This window comes from Naegleria lovaniensis, assembly GCF_003324165.1.
Source record: "Naegleria lovaniensis strain ATCC 30569 chromosome Unknown tig002, whole genome shotgun sequence".
NCBI lineage: Eukaryota > Heterolobosea > Eutetramitea > Acrasida > Naegleriidae > Naegleria > Naegleria lovaniensis.
Window position 1 is genome coordinate 379,847 of NW_025407824.1, and position 24,178 is coordinate 404,024.

The 24,178-nt window shown below is 35.1% G+C and overlaps 9 protein-coding genes across 9 annotated transcripts; 3 read left to right on the forward strand and 6 right to left on the reverse strand.

Annotated features, from left to right (window-relative positions):
- Positions 1 to 267: 267 nt before the first annotated feature.
- Positions 268 to 5,819, forward strand: C9374_006961 (uncharacterized protein; the record flags this gene model as incomplete). Its single annotated transcript, XM_044696879.1, has 2 exons — positions 268 to 1,972; positions 2,215 to 5,819. 2 exons carry the CDS (start codon positions 268 to 270, stop codon positions 5,817 to 5,819), a joined length of 5,310 nt encoding a protein of 1,769 aa, XP_044555324.1.
- A 162-nt stretch (positions 5,820 to 5,981) lies between these two features.
- On the reverse strand, positions 5,982 to 6,731 carry C9374_006962 (uncharacterized protein; the record flags this gene model as incomplete). The annotated part of the gene is made up of 1 exon (XM_044696880.1): positions 5,982 to 6,731. The coding sequence occupies one exon, from the start codon at positions 6,729 to 6,731 to the stop codon at positions 5,982 to 5,984; it is 750 nt and encodes a 249-aa protein (XP_044555325.1).
- Positions 6,732 to 6,836: 105 nt separating this feature from the next.
- C9374_006963 (uncharacterized protein) lies at positions 6,837 to 7,451 on the forward strand (the record flags this gene model as incomplete). The annotated part of the gene is made up of 1 exon (XM_044696881.1): positions 6,837 to 7,451. The coding sequence occupies one exon, from the start codon at positions 6,837 to 6,839 to the stop codon at positions 7,449 to 7,451; it is 615 nt and encodes a 204-aa protein (XP_044555326.1).
- Positions 7,452 to 7,564: 113 nt separating this feature from the next.
- C9374_006964 (uncharacterized protein) lies at positions 7,565 to 8,986 on the reverse strand (the record flags this gene model as incomplete). Its single annotated transcript, XM_044696882.1, has 1 exon — positions 7,565 to 8,986. One exon carries the CDS (start codon positions 8,984 to 8,986, stop codon positions 7,565 to 7,567), a length of 1,422 nt encoding a protein of 473 aa, XP_044555327.1.
- Positions 8,987 to 9,230: 244 nt separating this feature from the next.
- Positions 9,231 to 11,678, reverse strand: C9374_006965 (uncharacterized protein; the record flags this gene model as incomplete). The annotated part of the gene is made up of 1 exon (XM_044696883.1): positions 9,231 to 11,678. The coding sequence occupies one exon, from the start codon at positions 11,676 to 11,678 to the stop codon at positions 9,231 to 9,233; it is 2,448 nt and encodes an 815-aa protein (XP_044555328.1).
- Positions 11,679 to 11,791: 113 nt separating this feature from the next.
- On the reverse strand, positions 11,792 to 17,761 carry C9374_006966 (uncharacterized protein; the record flags this gene model as incomplete). Its single annotated transcript, XM_044696884.1, has 5 exons — positions 11,792 to 12,658; positions 13,026 to 13,245; positions 13,309 to 13,417; positions 13,512 to 17,533; positions 17,613 to 17,761. The coding sequence occupies 5 exons, from the start codon at positions 17,759 to 17,761 to the stop codon at positions 11,792 to 11,794; spliced, it is 5,367 nt and encodes a 1,788-aa protein (XP_044555329.1).
- Positions 17,762 to 18,099: 338 nt separating this feature from the next.
- C9374_006967 (uncharacterized protein) lies at positions 18,100 to 20,424 on the reverse strand (the record flags this gene model as incomplete). Its single annotated transcript, XM_044696885.1, has 2 exons — positions 18,100 to 18,524; positions 18,627 to 20,424. 2 exons carry the CDS (start codon positions 20,422 to 20,424, stop codon positions 18,100 to 18,102), a joined length of 2,223 nt encoding a protein of 740 aa, XP_044555330.1.
- A 255-nt stretch (positions 20,425 to 20,679) lies between these two features.
- On the forward strand, positions 20,680 to 22,558 carry C9374_006968 (uncharacterized protein; the record flags this gene model as incomplete). The annotated part of the gene is made up of 2 exons (XM_044696886.1): positions 20,680 to 20,736; positions 21,041 to 22,558. The coding sequence occupies 2 exons, from the start codon at positions 20,680 to 20,682 to the stop codon at positions 22,556 to 22,558; spliced, it is 1,575 nt and encodes a 524-aa protein (XP_044555331.1).
- Positions 22,559 to 22,815: 257 nt separating this feature from the next.
- On the reverse strand, positions 22,816 to 24,166 carry C9374_006969 (uncharacterized protein; the record flags this gene model as incomplete). The annotated part of the gene is made up of 5 exons (XM_044696887.1): positions 22,816 to 23,067; positions 23,120 to 23,268; positions 23,320 to 23,550; positions 23,601 to 23,945; positions 24,028 to 24,166. The coding sequence occupies 5 exons, from the start codon at positions 24,164 to 24,166 to the stop codon at positions 22,816 to 22,818; spliced, it is 1,116 nt and encodes a 371-aa protein (XP_044555332.1).
- Between the last annotated feature and the right edge of the window lie 12 nt (positions 24,167 to 24,178).

Consider the following 24,178-nt stretch of genomic DNA (forward strand, 5'->3'; position numbering starts at 1 on the left):
CTTCAAAAAATTCAATCTCTTTCAAGTGGTCACTTGGAACGGTGGTGCTGTTCATTCATCTCATCATCCAATAACCACCGTCGTGTAAATACAATCATCATCCAATAACAACAACCCTTTGTACAGATAATACCAACAGACTCGTCATATCCGAGACGTGACTCAGACATCATCTCTCGGGTCATTTGAAATCACTCTGAAGTGGTTGATCATTAAAACTCATCACAAAATAATTAAATACTGTCATAGTCAACAACAAATTCAGACATGGCTCATCGACTCTTCACAAATCCAAATAATAATAATAACAGTAACAATAATAATCACATGATGTATGGATCTCTTTCTCCACCAATAGATCAAGTACGTAGACACTCGTTTGAAGGTGTTGGTAGTGGTGTTGGTGGTTCGAGTAATAGTATTGGCACTTCTTCTTCTTCATTGTTAAACAACAATATTCACTCTTCTGAAGCGCTAGTGTCAAACAACCATCCAACAGGATCCATCCTTGGTAGTAGTAGTAGTAGTAGTGCAATTACTACGAACAATACAAGTACACACAGCAACCATACACCACCACTACTCCTTTCATCTTCTCTTCCATTGCAACCATACACCACCACAAGTCGTTTGATGCAACAACAACAACAAACATCTTCACCTCATCATCATCATCAAAGAACAGCATCAGCATTTCCTGCATCACCTCTTCATCGAGGAACCAGTGAATCTAAAATCAATCCAGAATCTCATGGTGCACCATCATACATGATTAATGGTGGAATGAATAGTCCTTCAAGTAATCATGTATTTGGTGGTACAAGTAGTAGTAATAATAATAATTCACCACGAGTACAAACTCCTTCATCACTCACTCCATCACGTCATCATAGTGTTCATGTGAGTGGTAGTGGTGGTATGAGTAGTGGTGGTGCTAATAATTTTATTCATGATCTCTCACCATCTCTATTGATCCATTCAACAACAACAACTAGTAGTAGTAGTACTAGTAATAATAATAGTAATACTCATAATAATATTCAACACTCGAGTGACACATCTTCCAATAATGATATGAATTTAATGTTCATGATGATGGATCAGTCTGTTATTAATCAATCATCAAATATTAGAACTTCGTTGAAATATGATCGAAATAATTCATCATCCAATAATAGTAGTGATAAGAATGCACCTAAATCTGTGTTAATTCAAAATATTGTTCATGATCTTATTGAAGAATTGACAAATATTATTAAAAAAGATTTAAATGCACATCATACAGGTCATACTAGTAGTAGTAGTGGTACGAGTGGTATTGGTGGTATTAGTGGTATTGGTGGTATGAGTGGTGGTCATTCAAGTCATACCTCTCATCATAACAGTGGACAATATTTATCAAGTCATGGAAGTATGGATTTTACATCATCCATGATGATGCATGGTATGAGTGGTAGTGGTGCTGGTGGTGCTGTTGGTGGTATGAGTGGTGGTACGAGTGGTGGTATGAGTGGTGGTAGTACCGGCATGACAATGAACACTAATTCAATGACAACAACCACATCAACTACTACTACAAGTCATAATCAAAATAATAATATCAATAACAATGTCACAACACCAATGAATAACACCAACAATACCAACAATAATATTGCCACTACCAACAATATTCTACTTCCTAGTAATATCATGATGATTGGTGGAACAGGTGGATTATTAATGAATAGTGGAATGAATACATCTACTTTGAATACTTCTCAAAATAGTTCGAATAGTTCAGGATTATTAATGGGTAATCATTTGAATCATCATTCTTTTAGTAGTGGTATGGGATCGAGTCTTGCAGCTTCTCTATCGACTAGTACTCTGAATTCGTCGACGAGTAATAATATATTGTACTCTTCATTGAATTTTCAATATGAATATCCTTTTATGACTCCACTTGCAAATCATCATGATGACACGACAAGTAAGTATCCTTTTATCGATATACATTAAAGTATATATGAATATTTGCACATTCATTCACAATACATATCATCCATCCATACATATATCACCCATCCATACATAACCCACACACAAAACCATCCATCCATATAACCTATCCATATAACCCACACATACATATATCACCCACACACAAAACCCATCCATCCATACATAACCTACACACATACATATCACACACACACACACACACAAAACCAGACAAGTATACAAATATTTATTTTAATAATTCTCATTCTTTGAAATTACTTTTTAAATATCATAATGAGAATATCATTTCCAAAGTATTTATTTACAAGGAAATTCTTAAAAGAATGCAAGACAATGAAGATAATATTACCATTCTACTTTATTGTCTCTATTTATTAAAAACAATATTAACAACATTTAAAAGAGATGATCGACTAGTAGATCAATATAAGAGTATTTATTATTATTGTAAAGATGTACTTGTAAAGAAACATCGAAATGCTCATTTACAATCTCAAATATCATTTACTATTAAATATTTATATAGATATTTAATTAAAATATTACAAAAGAATCAATTATATATTCTCAACATGTTAAACTATGATAAGAGAATATCAGGATTGACTTCTCGAGTATTTGAATATTATTTATACAAGAATCGATTATTGAATAATGAAATATTGAAGTTGTATCAACAACACGAAGATTTTATGAAACAAAAACAATCCTCCAGTGTCATGGATTTTGTTTATTTTGGATCTCAATTTAGAAAATTTACTAAATTTGAAGATAAACAAGCAGAATTGGATTTGAGTCATCGAGTATTAAATGTTGAGAATATGGATACCATTAGACATCAAATTGCAAGTATTGAACATGAGATTAGAAATCAAGGTCATCGAGAAGAACATGACACTTCTATTATTGATGAATTATTATTACCAAATATATCTCAATACATTGATCAATACTATGAATATAAGGATAATAATGATCAATATATTGAATCTATTATAGATAATTATGATCAATTTAATACTATATTAAATCAAATCGTGAATGGATGTAGTAGTAACTTGATTGCAGATGAAAACAAACTCAATGACGCATGTCTATTATTTGTCATGATGGTTTCACATGCTGTTTATGGTGGTAGTGCTCAAAATGGTCATGTGTCATCCATTCCTAGTCATATTCATTCGTATCATCATAACAAACTCACCATGAAACAATTGAATAGTTTCTTTTTAGAAATGATGGACAATCATTCACTCACATCCGTCTATTATGTATTTAAACTTTTATTTAATATTTATTATTATAATTTGAGTTTATATGAAATGTATCAAAATATTCCAAGTATTGAAGTTGTGTTGAGTGATTTATTTTCTAAATTTTGTGATATGGCCATGGTGTTTTATACAAGTCATCATGACAAGTTGAATAGTACCAAATCAATGAGTAGTAGTACCATGAGTAGTAGTACCAAATCAATGAGTAGTAGTACCATGAATAGTAGTACCAAATCAATGAGTAGTAGTACCATGAATAGTACCATGAATAGTATCCATCCAAGTCAAAGAGATGAACAATTATTGGAACAAATCAAAGCATCAATCTGTGAAATGTTATCCTTCTTTTTATATCATCATTTTATGATTTATAATACGAATCATAATCCACTCTTATCAACGAACACTCATGGAATCAATGTATTGGTCATTGAATTGAATCCACAAATTCTCATTGATGATTTAGATATTCGAGTCGTCTATGATTTGATTTTGTATAGTTTGAATGGTGAAATGAGTGTGAATAGTACGAATAGTACTACTACGACGAAGACCAAGACGACGACGACGACGAGTGCGAGTACTACTACGAACACGAACAGTACTACTAACACGAACAGTACTACGAACAGTACTACAGAGAATACTACCACTTCTTCTTCGAGTACGACTACTACTACTACTACTCAACAACATGTGGGAGAGCATTATGATCTATTAATAGCATTATTGTGTTTCCAACTGAATCAACAACCTCAATTATTACAAAAATTACCCTCTAAAATTGATTCTATCATTGATCTCTATAGCTCTTATAACTATTTATTGAATATGAATAGCAAATATAATCTATTTCTCATAATATTTGATTATATCATTCAAAAAGAATTACCAAGTATTGATCCATTTCAAAGAGATTTATTATTTTTAATCTTTGATAAGAGTAATTTACCAATCTATGGTCATTATTTATTTAAATTTATGCCCAATGTTGATAAGAATTTTACCTTTGTTAAATTATTTACTAAATTCTTTTATTCGAATTTTGTCATGAAATCAGAGAATACATTGATACCACTTGGTAATAATTTTGATATGGAGAGTATGATGAAATTTATTATTGGATTACAACGATTGTCATGTCATTATTTAAATTGTGAATTTAAACCATACATTTCTCAACTTTTAACAATTCACTCGAATTTGACATCTCCTCGTAGTGGTGTGAGTGTTACTTCTTCTAGTGCTGCTATTTCTTCTTCTAGTACTACTAGTTCTACTAGTTCTACTAGTTCTAGTACTACTACTGCTTCTACTACTACTTCTAGTACTACTCACTCATTGAATTTATTTGATCATTTATTGAAAGATTTAATTTTTGATATCCATGATGAATCCAATCGAAGACAAGGTGAACTTGCATTATTTAATATTATGAAATTTACTGAAGATTATGATTCATTGACGAGTTCTTCGACATTGAATTATTCGAGTTATTTGGGAAGTACTACTACTAGTGGCGTTTTGAATCAAACAACAAATTCTTCTTCTTCTACTACCATCAATCATTACTATTCAGAATTGAGACAACAAATGAATCAATTACTCAATGAAATGATTCATCATGATTATGCTCCAATTCGAATGATTTATTTAAATTTATTAGAAAAAAAGATTCAATTATTGAAATCGAAATGTACCACACATGGTGATAGTGAAAAAGTGAAACTCATGATCAAAACATTGAATGAATCTCTTCTAGAATGTATTGTAAATAGAAAAGAGACAGATACAAGAATATTGATGAGAGCCTTTCATTTGGTGTTTGATTTTATATCCGTGTGTACATTTCCACATTCTTATCATCAAATGTATTCCAATTCTGGTGGTAGTGGTAGTAGTGGTGGTGGTATTGGTAGTAATAATAATAACAATACTAATAGTACTAATAATGGTACTACGACTACTACTACTAATAGTAATAATCATAATACTAGTACTGGTAATCATCGTACAACAACCTCACACTCTTCATCCTTTCATTCGAACAATAGTAGCAATGCAAATCATTCTACTAATGGTATTGCTGGTCACTCTTCCTATCCACTCTATCATCAAGTCTTCAATATGGACATTTATGATTTATTCTTGAATGGACATGTTAGTATTCCATTCTATTTATTGAAAGATATTAGTATTAGTATTTTGTATTATTTATTTGAGTCATTACATGCTTCCACTCCACAAACTCGTCAACTCTCTTCCATTTCTTCGATTTTACTCATTCTCATTATTGAAAAGTGTAACAAATCTCCACATGTATTGGCGAGTATTGGTGGTATTACATTCTTTAAGAATTTACTTCAACAAGAGAGATATAATGCTACCATTCTCTATTACACAAGCAAGTATTTGATGAAACAATTGAGTCAATCTTTTCCAAAAGAGTATTACAAGTATTTATCAAATTTAATTTTAAAAGCACAAACAGAGAATTTACCAAACTTGTTGCAAAATCCTTACAATCCTTTCTTTATTTAATAAAATTTATTGTCAAGTGTTAATGACTGTGTTTTTGGGTTTGACTCTGCGATTTCTTCTTGATCATGGTGTCGCTCCTAAACTCGCCCTGTGTGACTCTGACGGGTTCAAGAGATGGGAACTGACAACATTGTTTATTTACAATTTATTGGAAAACACAATTTACTCCCAATCATCTTCGTCTGAAGCTTCAGTAGTGTTTGTTGTTGTGTGATGGTCTAGATGAGTGGTTGCCATCTCTCGATTCGATTCAACAGCATGACTGCTAGGTGTAGTAGAAGCACGAGCAGCATCGGACACGAGTAACGAACCATTATTGCTTTCAACAATACCTGATAATTGTATCTTAATAAATTCTTTTACATCGTTGACTGTTTTAAATTCATCACTTTCAAGTATTTCATTCAAAACATTTAAATAAAATTCTTCACGAGTCGTAGTAGTGTTCGTATTCTTTGTCTCTTCTTTCAACGATTCAAATAATTTTCTCTTTTTTTCAAATTCTTCGAAATTAATTTTCAATTGAAAGTATCTCTTCCAAAATAATAAATAGGAGACTTGAGAAGGTACTAATTTCATATGAATATCTTTAAGAATTGAATCATTTTCTAATATTAATGTAATATCTGTTGTCACTTGATCAGAATTGATATCAATTTGAATTGTATTTAAATCATTTTCATCTGTTAAATAAATGGGTTGTAAATAAGATTGTTCATTATGAAGTATTTCCGAGAGTGTGGTTGTGAGAGATGATGATGGTTGTTCCGAGGATGACGATGGTGGTGGTGGTAATTGTAATTCATTGGAAACAACTGCAGCAAATTCGTTTAAATCCTTCTTGTACAGTTCAATGAGATTGGCACTGTTTTGAGCAACAGTTTCTGTGATGGATTTGAAATATTCAAACATGTTGGGAATTATGATGATTGGGTGGTTGTTATTTTCAGATCACAATCAACGTTCCCGTGAAGAGAATGCACAAAAAATCGAACGATAATTTTTTTATTAAAAAAAATGAAAAGACAGTTTATAAGTTGGAAGAGACCATCCGCAATGTTGTTGCAACTTGAAGGCTCAACAAGAATACCATTCTTCCGATACTTTTCAACAACATGGCATACAAATAATAATAATAACACAACAAATACATCATCCAATCAACCCAACAATATCACCACATCCAACACCACAACTAACGATAATTTTGTCTTTTCATTAGAAGATTTAGAAAGAGTCAAAGAACAATTAGTACAAACAATAATGACACAAGAAAATTCAAGAATACCATTACCATCTCCAGGTAAATCAAGTGGTAATGAAGCTATTGATGAAGCAACAAAACAATGGAGATTAACAAACACCAAAGACGATGAAAATTTACAAAAATTATTCAAATCCACACGAACCAAACACAACACTCGTGCTGCAACGACTCTTCTCGAACAATCACAAATGAATATGGAAGGTGATGAAAATTCAGATGATTTTGAAGTGGGTGTTGAGAAGGAAGAACTTGCAAAATATGTCAATCCCTATAATCCAGAGACTGGTGAAGTGAATGGACCAAAAGGTGCAGAACCAACGAGATTTGGTGATTGGGAAAAGAGTGGAAGATGTGTTGATTTTTAATAGTTTGTATGCATGACTATGGTTAAAATTATTATCATGGATCCATTCAAGTCATGGATGATGCATGGATAGAATGATGAGAGTGTGTGATGATGAATGATGGATCGAAAGTTTTATGGTTGATTCATGACCTTTGAAATAATTCTTCTAAATCTCATGACATTCAACTTTTCCAAAATAAACTTGAACAGGAAGGTAATCTTATTCACTCTCTTCCTAAATCCAATGGTTGCCATACCTTCACTATATTTCTGACATGTATCAAAACTCAATTTAGATGATTGTTCATAGAGTGTGAGTGCTTCACGTGTAAAACCATGTTCTTTCAAATGAATGGCTAATTGTACTGCATCATGAATGGCAATAAATGTTTGTTGATACAGAGTTGGATCCACACTATGAGCAACATTACCAATAGCAACAACACTCGAATCATCGGTGGAGTGATATAATTGTTTCAATTCATGATCATAGGCAATTTGTGAAGATGCCACCACTCCCACCCGATCTCTAGAATGGAATAATTGTCGGACATTATCCAAAACAGAATCTACACCATTGTCTCTCAAATTAGAGTGAATTTTAAAGACAAAATGTAAACAAGTAGTATTCACTCTTTCTGCACCAAGTGCACTGTGTTTTGGAATGTATTGAATACTACTCAATCCAAGTTGTTGATTTGGAAGAGGAATGAGACTGAGTCTACTAGAATTATTCCACCATTCAAATATTCTTGATTCATAATCAATATCAGATGGACATGGCATGATAATAGTATCACATTCATAGAAGCGAGATCGAATCATGGATTCATTTCCTAATTTAGATTGTAAATATTTCAGTGTAGTAGAGTGTTGAACATCTTCTTCAGCAGCAACTAACAAGTCAACATGTCTCTTTGCAATGGCCTTTTTTGATGAAATGGCAATTTTACCATTACTACCATCATTGACTGCTCTGACATTATCATGAACTATATTAATATTTTGGTGTTTTTGAGCCTTTTCTAATAAGAGTTTGATAAGGAAGCTCTTTTGAATGCTATACAAGCCTTCAGGAGGTGCAATATTTTTCAAATCCATAACAGTAATTGGATTTCTAATATCAGCTCGAATAATATGATAATGTGATAGATTCTTAGCATAGGGTGATTTTGTTACATCAATTCCACAATAATCACGTAACATGTTTACGCATTGTTGGGACAAAACACATGCTTCATCTTTGAGTGGATTAGGATTGGAATAAACATCAATAGATTTAATTTCATTGTTATCAGTGCTACTACCAGTAGAATTTAATTGCGAAAGAGCAAGAGAGAATACGAGACCTTCCACGCTATGACCGCTCACTCCGATAGTTTTTGGAGCGAAGGAGCTGAAACAAGTGGAGAAGAAGCGATTGTTGTTAGTGTTGGAAAATATGTTGCTTGAATAACCATGTTGATAACCAACAATGCTTTTAGACAATTTGTTTTGATGATGAAAGGCTTTGCTTGAAGATTGAAGACATTGGAAGAGAGTCTTTTGCATCATTTTTTTTGTGGCGTTCAGAAAACCAGCACTATCAATGACAAAGGCCCAAAAAACTTTAAGATGTAGTTCGAATCCCAACTTTGCATTGGTGTGCTCATATTACCACAATATATTATTTTTGAGTGGGAGCTCCGTTCTCTTAATAGCCACCATGCTCGACCCATATTGAATCAAGTAGAGAAATTCTTGTTCATTTCATGAACAATATTACAATGAATGGATCGTCTCTTTATGTAAAAGAAGGTTACTTTTTCGATGTGTGTGGTTGTTGTTGTTGTTTGGTAGTGCTGCTGCTGCTACTATGTTGTGAATTTGCCAAAGTTGCAACTGATTGAGGCTGTCTAGTGGCTGTAGTCAATGTAGTAATATTAGAAGAAGGTGCACCATGAATATGATGATGATGCACAACGGTGGTAGGTGTAGATACGACTTGAATGGAGGGTGGTTGTGATACAGCCATTCTCATTGCAGTGTTGGAGTGAGTGGTTGTTGTTGTGATCTGACCTCCACTTCCATCACTGCTCGTCACTGTTGTTAATGTTGTTGGATTCAACACACCTGCTGTTGTTGAAGCTGTTGTTGAAGCTGTTGTTGAGGTATTGGATAACTGAATGAAACCAGGTGTTGTTCCTTGATGTGTGGGTGGTGGTGGTGGTGGGGGTGGTAATAAACCTGTTGTGAATCCAAATGGTGGTGGTGGTGGTGCATACGAGGGATGAAAATTAAACATTGAAATCATGAAGGGGTGAGGTTGAGAAACAAAACCAAGAAGTGGTTGAGTGGTCGTTATTGGAACACCTAGAGCAGTCATGACTGGTGGTGTGATGAGGGAGGGAGTAGGAGTTGTAGTTGCAGTCGCTGTAGTTGCAGTACCACTCGAACTGGATTCACGTGTGTGGGTGGTTCCTGCACTCAAGGAACGATTGGATCTGGAAGGTTGTTGTGTGGAATCTTTCTTTGGCCTTCCTCGTTTTTTGGATGGCTCTGTGGCCATTGAGCTTGTACTAGTCGTGCTGCTACTTGTGGATACTGTGTTGTTGCTTGTAGTAGTAGTCGCAGTCGCAGTTGCAGTCAAAACATCATGATCTGCAGATGAGGAGGACATACCCGTCTCAGCGACCACACTACTACTTGCTTGTAAAGAAGACAATGTAGCAGGACCACTACTATTATTACTACTAGTATTGCTAGTATTAATAATACCACTCATAGTAGAATTTGTACTTCCAAATGCCAATGCAAGATTCAAACTAGTATTGAGTGTACTTTCATAGTTCATTCCAATGACATCCAATGCATCTCTTTGCTCCCCAACCATGCATGCAGTATCTACAAACTCATTCATGATGGTATCCTCGTCCTCCTTTTCAGTAATATTACATTCAGACAAGGATTCATGATGACTCTGAGTGGGGTTGGTCATGACGACCATCGAATCAGCATCAGAAACCACTTCTTTCATAAATTCAAAATTCTCAGCAAAATATGAATCATAGAGAGTATTCTTCATTTCCAGACGTGGTGTAGAATCAACGATTGATTCCATGGATGTATTGGCAGCCACAGAACATGAGGCACCTGATGTGGATCCAGGTTGTATGGTATCAAGTATCAATTTTGGTGGTTGTAACTTTTTAGATTGTGCTGCAGACATGAATACAAAGGATGACTCATTCTTCTTCTTCTTTTTCTTTGGAATCATACATATGGATGTTACAAGTGAATTAATCATTGGTGCTCGAAGTGGTTTTCTGAAACTAGGTGTCTTGGTCAGAGAAGGTATGGAATGTGGTTGGGAAAATGGTGTGAATGGAGTGCTAGTTGTTGTTGTTGCTGTTGAATGATAGGGTCCAATATTATGGTTCATGCTGCTATTACTACTCATGTTACTAGTCATATTACCACCCATATTACTACTCATTATTCCACCAATAGAAGTGTGAATTTTTCGTAAACGACTCATCCTTAATGACTCAATAATTTCACTCTCAGATTTCTCATACCTTGACAAATTCTCCATCTGAGAATAGGATGCTTTTGGTGTATGATCTAATTTAGAGGCAAGTTGATGGTATTTGTGATAACATGACTCGGCACTTCGAAATGGTATTAATGCATTAGTTTCTAAATGCTCTAAATAATTTGAAAGAATTTCTGAAACACTATTCCAATTCACAACAAGCATTCCTTGTGAATCATCCGTAATCATCATATTCTTTACAATTTTCATTAAGAGAATCTCTTCTTCTTGTGACCAAGGAATGGAATCCTCTAAATATCCTCCTCCTGTTGTGGTGGTAGATGATAAGGATGGTGGTCCCATTAGTGGTGGAAATGTCATTGCGGACACATTCTTTTTTCTTCTCGGAGGACTGAGAGGATTCATGGTATTCATGGGAGCGGTGATGGGGGTGGTCGTTGTGGTGGTAGTAGTACTGGAACTCGTCATGGCAGTCATACTAGTACCAGCAGTAGTACTAGTAGTAGTAGTAGCACTGGTACTGCTAGAGGATGGCATCACTCCACTAGTCGTAATACTTGTATTCGTTTCTGTGCTTCTACCACGTGTGTTCATGGTCATATTTTGTGGAAGTACCATAATCTTTGAAGATCTTTGAAGAGATTTCGAAGGAGGTTTGAGAGGACTGCCATGAGGTTGAATAATGGTAACCGTTGAGGCTGTGTTAGGCATTATGAATGAAGAGGTACCACTCGAAGATTGTTGTTGTAATTTTGCTAAACGTGAGGTTGGTTTCTTTAGACTGCTACTCGTTGTTGGCCTAGAGTGTTGAGGAGCCTTAGAGGTTAAAGTCGAGGATATGGAAGGATTTGTTGTAATAGTAGTATTGCCATGTAATGATTGTAGACTTGGTGATGATCGATGGGAATGTTCAATAATTGGTTCGTACCTGTAGTGGCAGTAGTAGTAGAATCATGATGAGGAGTCCCACTCATGGGTTTGTTGTTGTCATTGGATGTTGCTGTTGCTGGTGGCACGACCTGTTTTTTGTCATGAGAAATTCTCTTTTTTGGACGACGTTGTAAAGTGACGATGGGAACAGTTTCATTCAAAGGATCTAATTCCTCTACATTCAAGTTTTGGGGAGGGTCTTGTACTTTCTGTGTAGTTTGAACAAGAGCAGTATGATTATGAATGGTGTTCATACCAGTACTTGGTGAAACGCGACGACCCACGTTAGAGTCAATCGTTGAACTCGAAGGGTTATTCATGATCGGGTGAGATTCATCCAAACCAGAAAACAGTATCATGTCATCAATGGATCCACTTCCAATTTCACAAAAATCATCAAGATGTGAGGATGGTAAGGAGGATGGATTCGATTGTTCTTCATCTCTTGAATGACTATTACTGTTATTAGAATGGTTGTGCAGTAGTGATTTCTTGTCAACCGATACTACTCGATGCGTGTCGTTATGAATGGATGATTCATGCTCTAATTGAGAAGAATTACTACTCGTGGACTTGTTCAACCAAGAGCAGTGAGAGGGTGTTTGTTCAAGTTCAGCATGTAATTGTTGTGAAGGTGAAGGTGAGGATGGAAGTGCATCCTTATTAAGGAATAGTTCATCAATATCTCCATACAAATCTCTAAGAATTGAAGTTGGAATACAAATTTGTAACGAGTTCCACAATTCTCTTTGATCCTCATACTAATCCAAGTATTAAGCGCAATATATTTGCAACATTAGAGTGAAAAATATTTGTACATAGTTAATTGATATATATGAATATTTTCAATAGTATCAATTCATTTGATATTCATAAAAATAAAAAGGTCAGTATGTGAAAAATCATAAAATCGTTTATAGAAGTAATTACGTGAAGAGAGTTGTTAGGTCATTCCTTATTCTTTCTTTTTCTTGAAGATCTTCTAGAATTTGATGATGCTGTATCATCCTCACTATCATGCTTAGGTGATACTGAAGATGACTTTCTAGAAGACCTTTTCGAAGATCGTGTAATGTTAGTTGAGTGTGTGTCAGTGTTGTGTGATTGTTGTGATGAATGATGCAGTACCTCATAAAAATTTTGTGTTGATTCATCGGAACTATTAGATTCTACTTCATCTTTTGATTCATTATCCGCATTATTTTCATCTGACATGTCCAAATCTGAATCTATTTGTTGCAATTGATTTTTCCAATTTTCAGTGCGCTCCTTTTCACTTTGTTTAATTTCCTCAATTTCTTGTTGAACTGCGTTCATTGTGCGCTCAGTAAGTTGAGTAAAGGCAAATCTGTAGTGCGAATATAATGTCAAAAAGTATTAATGAAGAATCATGATTACAAATGGAACTTACTGTTCGACTGGTGTCAAATGATTGATGATATCATCTTCTGCCGTTGCTTCAACGTCTGCAAAATCATTTTGAGATTGTTCCGTTTGCTCTTTTCTTGCATTGCGGAGTGCTGTTGTGATACAATTATGAGTGCATAAAATGTTTCAAAAAAAATTCGAAACACCATTGTTGTAAGAATGTCATAGCATCAAACCAATACAAACCTTCCACATCATTTTCATCTTCTGCACTTGTGAGAATACGATCTAAATCTTTCTCATTGTATGTTTCTGTCTCTGATTCCTTTTGTTTGTTATTCTCATTGTTGATCATGTTATTATAAGCACTCATTTGTTCTTCTGCATCGAGTAGAGCATTCGAAAAACTCTTTTCTGAATCTTTAAACAAATCTCTCACTTCCATTTGATTCTTCAAGAAATCAGGTGTAAATGCTCCATTATGAATCACAATTTCATTCATGTGTCTCTTTTGATTCGCTTTCAATAAAATTCTTTCTTCAATTGTAGATTCACTAATGAGACGATAAATATTGACATTTCTAGTTTGTCCAATTCTATGGCATCTATCTTGTGCTTGTGCGTCCATTGCTGGATTCCAATCACTGTCATAAAATATAACAGTATCCGCCCCTGTTAAATTGATACCAACACCTCCACTTCTTGTAGACAAAATGAATGCAAAGATTTTTGGATTGTTATTAAAACATTCCATCATGTACTGTCTTTCTTCAAGTTTCGTTTGACCATCAAGTCTAAAATAGGAATGTCCATTCATAGACATAAAAGATTCCAGAACATCTAACATTTTGCTCATTTGTGTGAAAATTAAAACACGATGTCCCTCACGCTTTAAATCTTTCAACATTGAAGAAAGCTTTTGAAGTTTACCACAATCATATTGCAGTAATCTCTTGTCAGGAAAGTGCATTTGCATTCGAATAGAAGCTTTTCTAATGAGGTCCAATGTTGGAGAAATTACATGTCGAACCACATGTTGTTCGATTAAATCTTTCTTGAATCGTATGGTAGAGACCTCACGAATTTCAGGTGCTTCGCTTCTTGCATGAGGAATGAAGCAAACAAAATTGTCCAATTCAAAAGAGAGCTCTTGTTCAAGTTCTTCTAAAGATTTGCACATTGAATGGAGTACATCTTCAAACTCGTTGCATTTGTGGAAACGTTTCATTTCCTTTTCAAGTGCTATGGATTCAAGAATCTTGATGAAATTGTAACCATAAATTGGTTTTCTTTCACATCTATGACTATTCACAGATTGCATATAGTTTGCTCTTTCAACTCTGTCTCGATATCTATTCAAAGCCATTTCAAGCGCTCTCTTTTTGAAGAAGGAGTTATCATTGTGTTGATCAACGTTCAAGTCATGACTGTACATGTGGTATAATTGATCTTGATCTTCAGGTGAAAGGTCTTCTAATTTGAGAAGGGAAGAGTCTGTCCTGGGAGCGGTGATTGTATTACTTGCAGAAGGGGTTGTCAATGGTGTGGGTATTTGATTGCTGCTGGTATTACTACTAGCATGGTCAGCTGGTATTGGTCGTAGTGATGAGACTTGATCAAAATTTTCCATACTCATTCGATTTTCATGTTGGGTGAATACAAAATTAAAATAATTCGAGAGAGTAAAATATCGTGATTGCAAGTCATGATAACAATTCAAATAATCATCACTACCATAATAAATAGGATCTAGAATGATCGATTGAATTGGTGCTGATAAAAGAGAAAGTGGTACAGAAGCAAATGGGGAAATAATTGGTCTTGGTTCAAATAAATCGGGATGGTTACAAACTTTTCTCAATTGCATAACAACATTGATCATTTTGAAAACATTTCCAGATGCTAAAGTCTCTCTAGTATCTGCTCTAGAAATAAAGTCTTCATAGAGATTACGTTGCCTCTTTGAAAGCCTAACACGAACGACATGTTCTTGTTTGGATGGTAATTGCTCAGAAACTTCTTTTTTCAATCTTCTCAAAATAAAAGGTCTTAGAATGGTATGCAAACGAGATATGAGTTCCTTGTTCATCTCCTGTTTGCCTTCAACCATACCTTGAATGGAATTGGAAAACCAATCTTTAAACTCGGAGTGTGATTGAAACACATGAGGCATAATAAAGTGCATCAAAGACCATAACTCCATGACATTGTTTTGGAGAGGTGTTCCAGTCAATAAAAGCCTTCTCTCAGTGTTGAAGTTGAGCAAGCTTTGCCATGTTTGTCCTTTAAAATTTCTAATGTGATGAGCCTCATCTAAAATTAAATAATGCCATTTTTTGCGTTTGAACATGATCTTGTCTTGAACCACCAAATTATAGGAAGTAATGCAAACATGAAATGCATTAGGCTTATTCCATCCAACTCTCTTATCTTTTCGTTGTTTTTGTGTTCCATGATAGGCAAGAATTTTCAATGATGGACACCATCGTTTAAACTCAATTTCCCAATTCAATAACACGCTCGATGGAACCACCACTAAATGAGGTCCCCATATTTTTTCCGTACAAGCCAAATGAGCAATCAAGGAAATAGTCATGATAGTTTTTCCAAGTCCCATTTCATCTGCTAGAATCCCATTCAATCCTTTGTCATGCATGGTTACTAACCAATCTAGACCAATTTGTTGATACTCTCTTAATTTGAGATTTTCGTTGAGCAGAAATGGAATGGGTGTTTTCACTTTGGAAGTGGTTAATGTGAATCCTGTTGGTTGATATTGTTTGGCATCTTCTGCTACTTGATTCATTAAAGAAGATTGTGAATCTTCAAGTGATGGAGGTTGTGAGAGTTCATTGTTTGTTGCTGTGTTTGTCAATGAGGATTCCACAGGAGCTGAATATTCAGCAGGTTCTTCCGAAACCATCATTGAAGAATCTTTCATTTTATCTGTCAACATGTTCTCATCCTCAACAGGTGCATTGTTATAATTTTGTTTCATGATGGTATCAATGTCCATTTCACTTTCCTTCTTGAGTTGCTCAATTTCATCTTCGTAATCTTCATCCTCATCCTCTGTATCAATGATGTGATCACTATCATCATCCTCACTGGAAGGAGTAAAATCTTGATTGTTAATTTCTTCTTCAGCTTGACTTGTATCATCTTGAAGAGTAGAATTTGTTGTTTCACTTGTCACCGATATTAAATCTTGAGATATGAGCTGTGTGTACTTTTCTGTTTGTTTAACAAGCAAATCTCTCTTTTCAGCAAGTAATTGTTGCTTGGTGTCATCAATGATGGATTGATTTTTGTATTTGACTAATTTGGCAATCTTTTCCCAGAAATCCTTTTTTACCAATTTTGCAATCTTTGAGGCTTGTTTTCTCAAATTCAATTCAATCTCTTTCTGCTTCTTAATTTCTTGTTGTTCCAATTGTTGATGATATTTTGCAACGCTTTTTGCATATTTTTTAGCTGTTGTAACTTTCCATTTTCTACTTTGAGCAAAATCTTTGGCTATAAATTCCATTTCCTCGAGTAAATAATCCCAATGACTTCTATTTCTTTTTGGTTCTTTTCCAATCTTTTGTTGTGTCTGTGGTAGCCATTCACCTTTTCTTTGCATTTCTTTAATCTCTTTAAGTATTGTTTCTTCTTTAGAAAGTAATTCATCTTCCATTCTCTTTTGTTCATTCTCCTCTGTTGTTGTTTTTACTTTCTTTCGTGAAGGTTGATATTCAACATCTTCATCTTTTGATTCCTCATTCTCTTCATCCGATAAATTGTCCATTGTAGTTGCTGACTGTGTGATGAGTGAGTCATGATCTTTGGATCTTGTCTCTTCATATTGGTTGTCTGATCGGGATGATGATTCGCCTACTTTTGAATCAGAGTCAATACTCGTAGTAGCAGCGGGAGTGGTAGTAGATGGTGGTTTGTGGATGGCTGTCGACGATTGGGTGGTGGGAGGTGTTGAAGGAGGTGATGTTGTTGAGTTTGGAGAGGAAGAAGTGGCTGATGAGGAGGTTGTTGATGGTGTATGAGAGTATGATTTGCTGCTGCTGTCGGATAGAGGATGCATAGAAATTGTTGATTCATCACGTGGCTGATGAGGCTCTAAACTCTGCTGCAAGGCTTCCATAATGGAAAAATCAATTCTAGATGATTCATCCAAAGTCTGAGAATGATACCGCGAATAATTAGGATGATGATTCGATTTGATAAATGTTATTTCATTTTGAATATTTTGATGATGCTTTTTGAGAATTCTTTATGGAGATTGATCACGAGAGAAGGACCATATTAATTATCATCTCTGTTTTTGAATATACAATAACAAGTACTTACTCAATTGCTCGTTGCGGAGTTAAAGCATCATCGCTACTATTTCCATCCAAAGACGTTGGTTTATGAATTCCATTCGAGTCGTGATGGTGGAGAAGATATGGATCAGTTTTCGTTCGAGTCGTATGTCTCGTTTGCCTTGTTGGAGGCATGTTGAATGTTGTTGCGAATATATTCCTAGCAAAACAGTCCTCCAAATGATAAATGATTTTTTGTCGGGAGAGTCGTGCGTTTCTCTAGCTGTCTATTTTAAATAATTTTTTTGTTTTGGTTGAAGGTTGGATTAAAGCTTTGGCTTGAATTATTGTACCATCCTGCATTTCAGCAAAATAGGAGTCATTTTCTGCCAATATATTTCTGCTGAAAGTATATCGCTTGAATCGAGTACAATTTTGATTTATTGTATGCTAAAATTCAGAGTCAACCTTTTTTCCATTGCTTCCAAAATTCAATCCATTGCATGAAAAAAGAGAAGACAAATGATTCAACCTTACATGCTGGGAATGGAAGAAAGCGAGCTAATACTTCCAAATATTACTCCCTTTCTCATTACCTTCTTTGGTGGCTGAATTTGCAGAGTTTTGAGGATCCATTTCATTCCTTCCTCAAATCCTTCCAAAGTTAAAACGGACAAGGGTTGAATGAAATAGTTGGTTGTACTGGGTAATGGTTTCGAATCCAATAATTTGCTCACTTCAGAACATGGAACTGCTTGGGGACGATCTATTTTGTTCACAAATATGAGAATTGGAACATTCTCTAAGTCTTTCGCATGAGCTACCCTATTTAATTCATCAATAGCTTCTTGCAATCGATCCTTATCTGAGCTGTCAATGACAAAGATGACACAATCTGTGCGTTCATAGTAATGACGCCAAAGTGGTCGAATTTTTTCTTGACCACCAACATCCCAAACTTTGATGCAATAATCACCATGGTGGTGCGCACGTCGTTGGTCATAACAATATGATGAATGCAGTTCGTAATCATGATGAGTGTGTACAAAAATATGCTTACCAGTAAAGTCAACATTCTCATAGAAAAGAGTCTCAACATTAAAACCGATGGTTGGTATTGTTGTAACTATTTCACCCAGTGTCAACTTGTAGAGAAGTGAAGTTTTACCACTTTGATCAAGACCCAGTAACAAGAGACGAGGTTCTTCCTTTAGTGAACGAAAGGTTTTAAATGGTGGATGATGTTGTTGTTGATGATGATGATTGCATGATCGAGCATGTGGACCAAATTTAATCTTCTCCCATACATCATCTGAAATTGCATTTTGGAGTCTAAATAAAGTTTTTAAGAGATGGTCTTTCAAATCCATGATCATTGTTGAGAGTTTGTTTCGATTATCACTATCTTGCATCACTAGTACTGGTATACTATTATGGGTCACATTTGGATCCATACTACTACTACTACTACGAGTAGTGTTGTTGTTGTTGTCCTTGTGCAATTCCTTTCCCATTTGAATAAAAATATTAAACACAACCCCATAGAGAATTTCTCCTGAACATTTTAACCAAGGCAAAAATTCATTCAATAATTGAACTCCATACACATATCGATGTTGAAAATCATGTAGAGTCCACATACTAATAAGAATAGCAATTTGATCCACTGCCAAACGACAATGGTTCGATTGAAAAATTCCTCTCAATATTTCCACGGGGAGTGTGATTATAATACGTGCATGAACACTAAATTGCATGGAAGCTAACAATGCACATACTTCCCTCTTAGAACTGAGGGTTTTGATCATGGGATATTCATCCTCCATACATTGAGCAAAATCATCAAGAGAGTGACAATGTGAAAATTTTAAAATAAGATCATCTCGTTTCAATGGAATGTTATGATAGACATGATCACTCAGAATACATTCAACATGATTGGCAATAATATCCATGGCTTGATTAAAAATAATATTCTTTGAATTTTCATATTGTAAAGAGTGCAAACACATGAGTGCAATGGTTAATGCATTAAATTCATTCACAGTGTTACGAATTGCTTTCAATAAACTCGTCACTTGAAAGTAATCTGCTATTTTCAATAATTGAAAAACATCTTTCATGGTTATTATTGTGTGTGAAGAAGGTATCGATTCTACAAGTTCACCTTTTGAATAGTCACAACTACTCTTCTCGAGGTGTGAATCATGCATCTTTTCGGAAGAAGAAGAAACATACAGAACTTGTGGAACACCTAATGAACCTGTATGAATAAATTCAAGTAGTAATTTAAAATAATGAATGATCTGATTACAATGATCATCACCCATGGATGATGTCATCAATAATAAATGTTCATTCATGACTGAGTGGGTGAGAAGTATACTACTACTACCTCCATCGTCGTTACCATCATGATGTGAAGAAGAAGTAATCTCATGAGTATTCACAAGATTGGCCAACACTGAACTATAATTACAAATAGCACTCTTTGAAACCCAAAATTGTTTTTGAAGTGTGGAGAGAATGCAATAATCTTGAATGGGTTGACCATCCCATGTTGTGAACTTGAACATGGAATTATTGATTTCTTTGGAGGGAGTACTATGGGAGTGAGCATTGGTTCCATATTCGAAATGGTTGATGATGGTGAATTCACCATGGTCATCAAGATCTTGATGCGACACCGAATCTTCGCCATTCTCTTCATCTCTCACCAAATAAAAATACAAATGATGTTGCGCCTCACCAATGAGTTGCTCATTGGGCTGACTCGAAGACCCTCCGTAATAAATTGATTTTTGTGGTACTATCTTTTCATCAAAATACCAATGAGAATGATCGAATTCAGAGTTCATGAACGAATGGTTTTGAATGGACACTCAATTTTTTTGGTAGAATGAAAATGGTTCACTGCCACGACTATGCCACATCCTAGTCAATGATCTTGCTATTATCGTGAGCATGCCATTACATTGTGATGAGAGATTCAGCTCTGATGAATGAATACAACCTGGTAGTCATCGATGCACATGCAAAAAGCCAGGAAGAAGGAAGGCTTTCGGAAGTCAAAAAACAACAAAAAAAATACAACACAGGCTAACCTCATCATCATGTCCGATATCTTGAAACAAGGATCCCACGAAGAGAAGGGAGAAATGGCATACTTGGTACGTTGAATTTGAATGTAAATAATAGGATAATCGATAAATCTTTGATATCATCATCTTTATCAATTCCGTTGTATTGCTCGGCCCATCATCATTATACAACCAATGACAACACTCTTTTATCGACTTGTATGAACACAATACACACTTGAAATCATCCTCTCAATTCATCATCATCATTACATTCATCATCACCTCATACTCTCATACTCCTCACATGTGTGTGTGTTTAATAACACCTCATTGGACGATTCAATTCTACTCATCGACCGTTAACATCAAACAACAACAACATCATGAATAGAGCAACATTATTGGTGCCATTGCTATTGCAGACCTTCTGAAAACCACTCTCGGCCCAAAGGGAATGGATAAAATTCTTGTCAAGGTCTCTGAAGGTATTGATGGAAAAGTGGAAGTCACCAACGACGGTGCTACCATCTTGAAAGCACTTTCGGTTCAAAATCCTGCTGCTAAAATCTTGGTAGATATTGCCAAGACTCAAGACGACGAAGTTGGTGATGGTACTACTTCAGTTTGTGTATTCACAGGTGAATTGTTGAGACAAGCAGAAAAACTTTTAGAACAAAAGATACATCCTCAAACAATTATCGATGGTTGGAGAAAGGCAACAAGAGTTGCTCATGATGCTCTTTTGAAAGCCTCTGTGGATCATGGTCAAGATAAAGAAGCATTGAGACAAGATTTGTTGAATATTGCTCGTACAACTTTGAGCTCTAAGATTTTACAACAAGAAAAAGAATTGTTTGCAAATCTTGCTGTGGATGCGGTTCTAAGATTAAATGGAAGTACAGACTTGAATCACATTCAAATTTTGAAGAAGCCAGGTGGTAGTATGAAGGACAGTTATTTGGATGAAGGTTTCATTCTTGATAAATCGATTGGAGTTGGACAACCAAAGAAAATGCAGAATTGTAAAATCCTTGTTGCCAACACACCTATGGATACTGATAAAATCAAAATTACTGGAGGTGTGGTAAAGACATCTAGTATTGCAACACTTTCTGAAATTGAAAAGGCAGAAAAGGAAAAGATGAAAAAGAAATGTCAAAAGATTATTGATCATGGTATTAATGTTTTCATTAACAGACAGTTGATTTATGATTTTCCACAAGAATTCTTTGCTGATAATGGTGTAATGGCTATTGAACATGCAGATTTTGAAGGTGTTGAAAGATTGGCACTCGTTTTGGGAGCAGAAATTGTTTCTACCTTTGACCATCCAGAATTGGTAAAATTAGGATCTTGCGCCTCTGTTGAAGAAATTATGATTGGTGAAGACAAACTCTTGAAATTCAGTGGATGTGCAAAGAATGAAGCTTGTACCATTGTGTTACGTGGTGCTTCTACTCATCTCTTGGAAGAAGCTGACCGTTCTCTTCATGATGCTCTTTGTGTGTTATCACAAACTGTTCTTAATACCAAGACTTGTCTTGGTGGAGGTTGTAGTGAAATGTTAATGGCAAAGGCAGTTATGGAAGCAGCAAAACAAACACCTGGAAAGGAATCCATTGCTATGGAAGCATTTGCCAACGCTCTTAAGGCAATGCCAGCAATTATTGCAGATAATGCTGGATTGGATTCTGCCGAATTAGTTTCAGTTTTAGAAACAGATCACTATAAGGGACTTTCAGACAATGGTATCGATATTGTTAAAGGAGAAATTGGCAATCTCAGAACTTTAGGAATAACGGAATCATTTAGAGTGAAAGAACAAGTGCTTTTGTCAGCATCTGAAGCTGCCGAAATGATTATTAGAACCGATGATGTTATTTATAGTGCACCAAGAGATAGACAGTGAGTTCATGATGATGAAGAATCACAAGAAATTAAATCATGAAATAATTCTTCTTTATGTACGATGTCCTTATCTCTGTTATGAGGTTCTCTTGTTCTGAGGAACCACTGACAGTAATAATGTTTTAATAACGTCTGCAGATTGAGAATATGATGTTCTGGTGAGCATTGAGAGGAGTTCACAAGAACTAAATGCTTATTTATTACATATCTTCACAATAACAACACGCATTGAGTCTCTTGCACATTCAAACGGGAGAGCTACTCCAAGGAAGGTAAATTTTTGTCAAATTCCTTCTTTTGATCCTCGTCCACAAACACTTGTCGAGCATTGATATTGATTCTCATCATGTCTCTCTCCATATATGCTGCATAACTCTTGTATTGGGGATCTACATGTGCTGTTTGAAGATAGGCAGGAATAGTGTCTTTGAGAATACGAGCAATGCCATGGAAGCAGTATCTCGCTCTGCCTCCCATCAACATGCAATCACCCGACTCGAGAAAAATGGCCTTAATACGATAGGAACGGGTGTGTGACATAACTCTAATAACACTCACTTACCTTTGGTTCAATGTCCTTTGTTTCTCCCCCTAACAGAAAGATAGATTTAGAACCAATACTCAAGCTAACAATTGGTTTTGACATTTCATACTCTGCGTCGTCAACATGACCTCCCATTAGTCGATCTTTGGAATAGAAATTCACAATTGCTATCATTATCATGGATGATAGTTAAGTTGACAACTTTGAATATCACTTACCAGCCTCAGGTTTGTATGGTCCGTAACCACATTGACATGCAATCATTTCAACAAAATTTCCAATGTCGTCTGGGAATTTTACGAATTTATCCTTATGATATTTTCTTGTTGTCCATTCATATTGATATCCTAAAGTGCACCACGCTAATTTTTTAAGCAAAGATTTAGCTTCTTCATCTCCATTGACGCTTCTTTTAAAAATATCTAAAATTTCACCCTGTTTCATAGTATCTGTCCGCAGAAAAGAGTGTGAAAATTAAAAACCTCAAATAAAAACATACGGTTAGTAATATTTGGTGGATTGGGATACTGTTCTAATGCTTGTTTAATCCAATAAATTTGCTGTTCTGGTCTCATGAGGTCCTTAATTACATAAAATCCAGGATATCCTTTAAAGGTATAAATTGATTTACTCATTAACTCTTCTTTCGTGAAAAGCATTGTATTTTTCAAATATTCGTCTTGAGAGAAGTATGAATTATACTTTTGCAGTGCTTCTTCGAAATATTTCATATCGAGTTCGTTAGTTGGTAATACTACTTGTTCAAGAACTTGTCTATTTTCTGGAGTGTTATTTTCCAAATTATGAAAGTCAATAACTTGGGTAGTATCGGGAAAATCAGCCTCTTTTTTAATGATTGTTCATGCAATTATTATTTCATTCATGATGATCAGCAATGATGATGATAAAATGGTTTTAAAACCTACCAACCATCTTTCCGTGTTTGTTACTCACATGATGTTTCCGGTACATCTTTTCAACTTTTCTGTATGCATTGTTATCAGAATCAGTTACTGCGTTTTGGTAGAGTGATGACGAATTCAAAGTATCGGTTGTTGGTAACATTTTTTTTTCAAT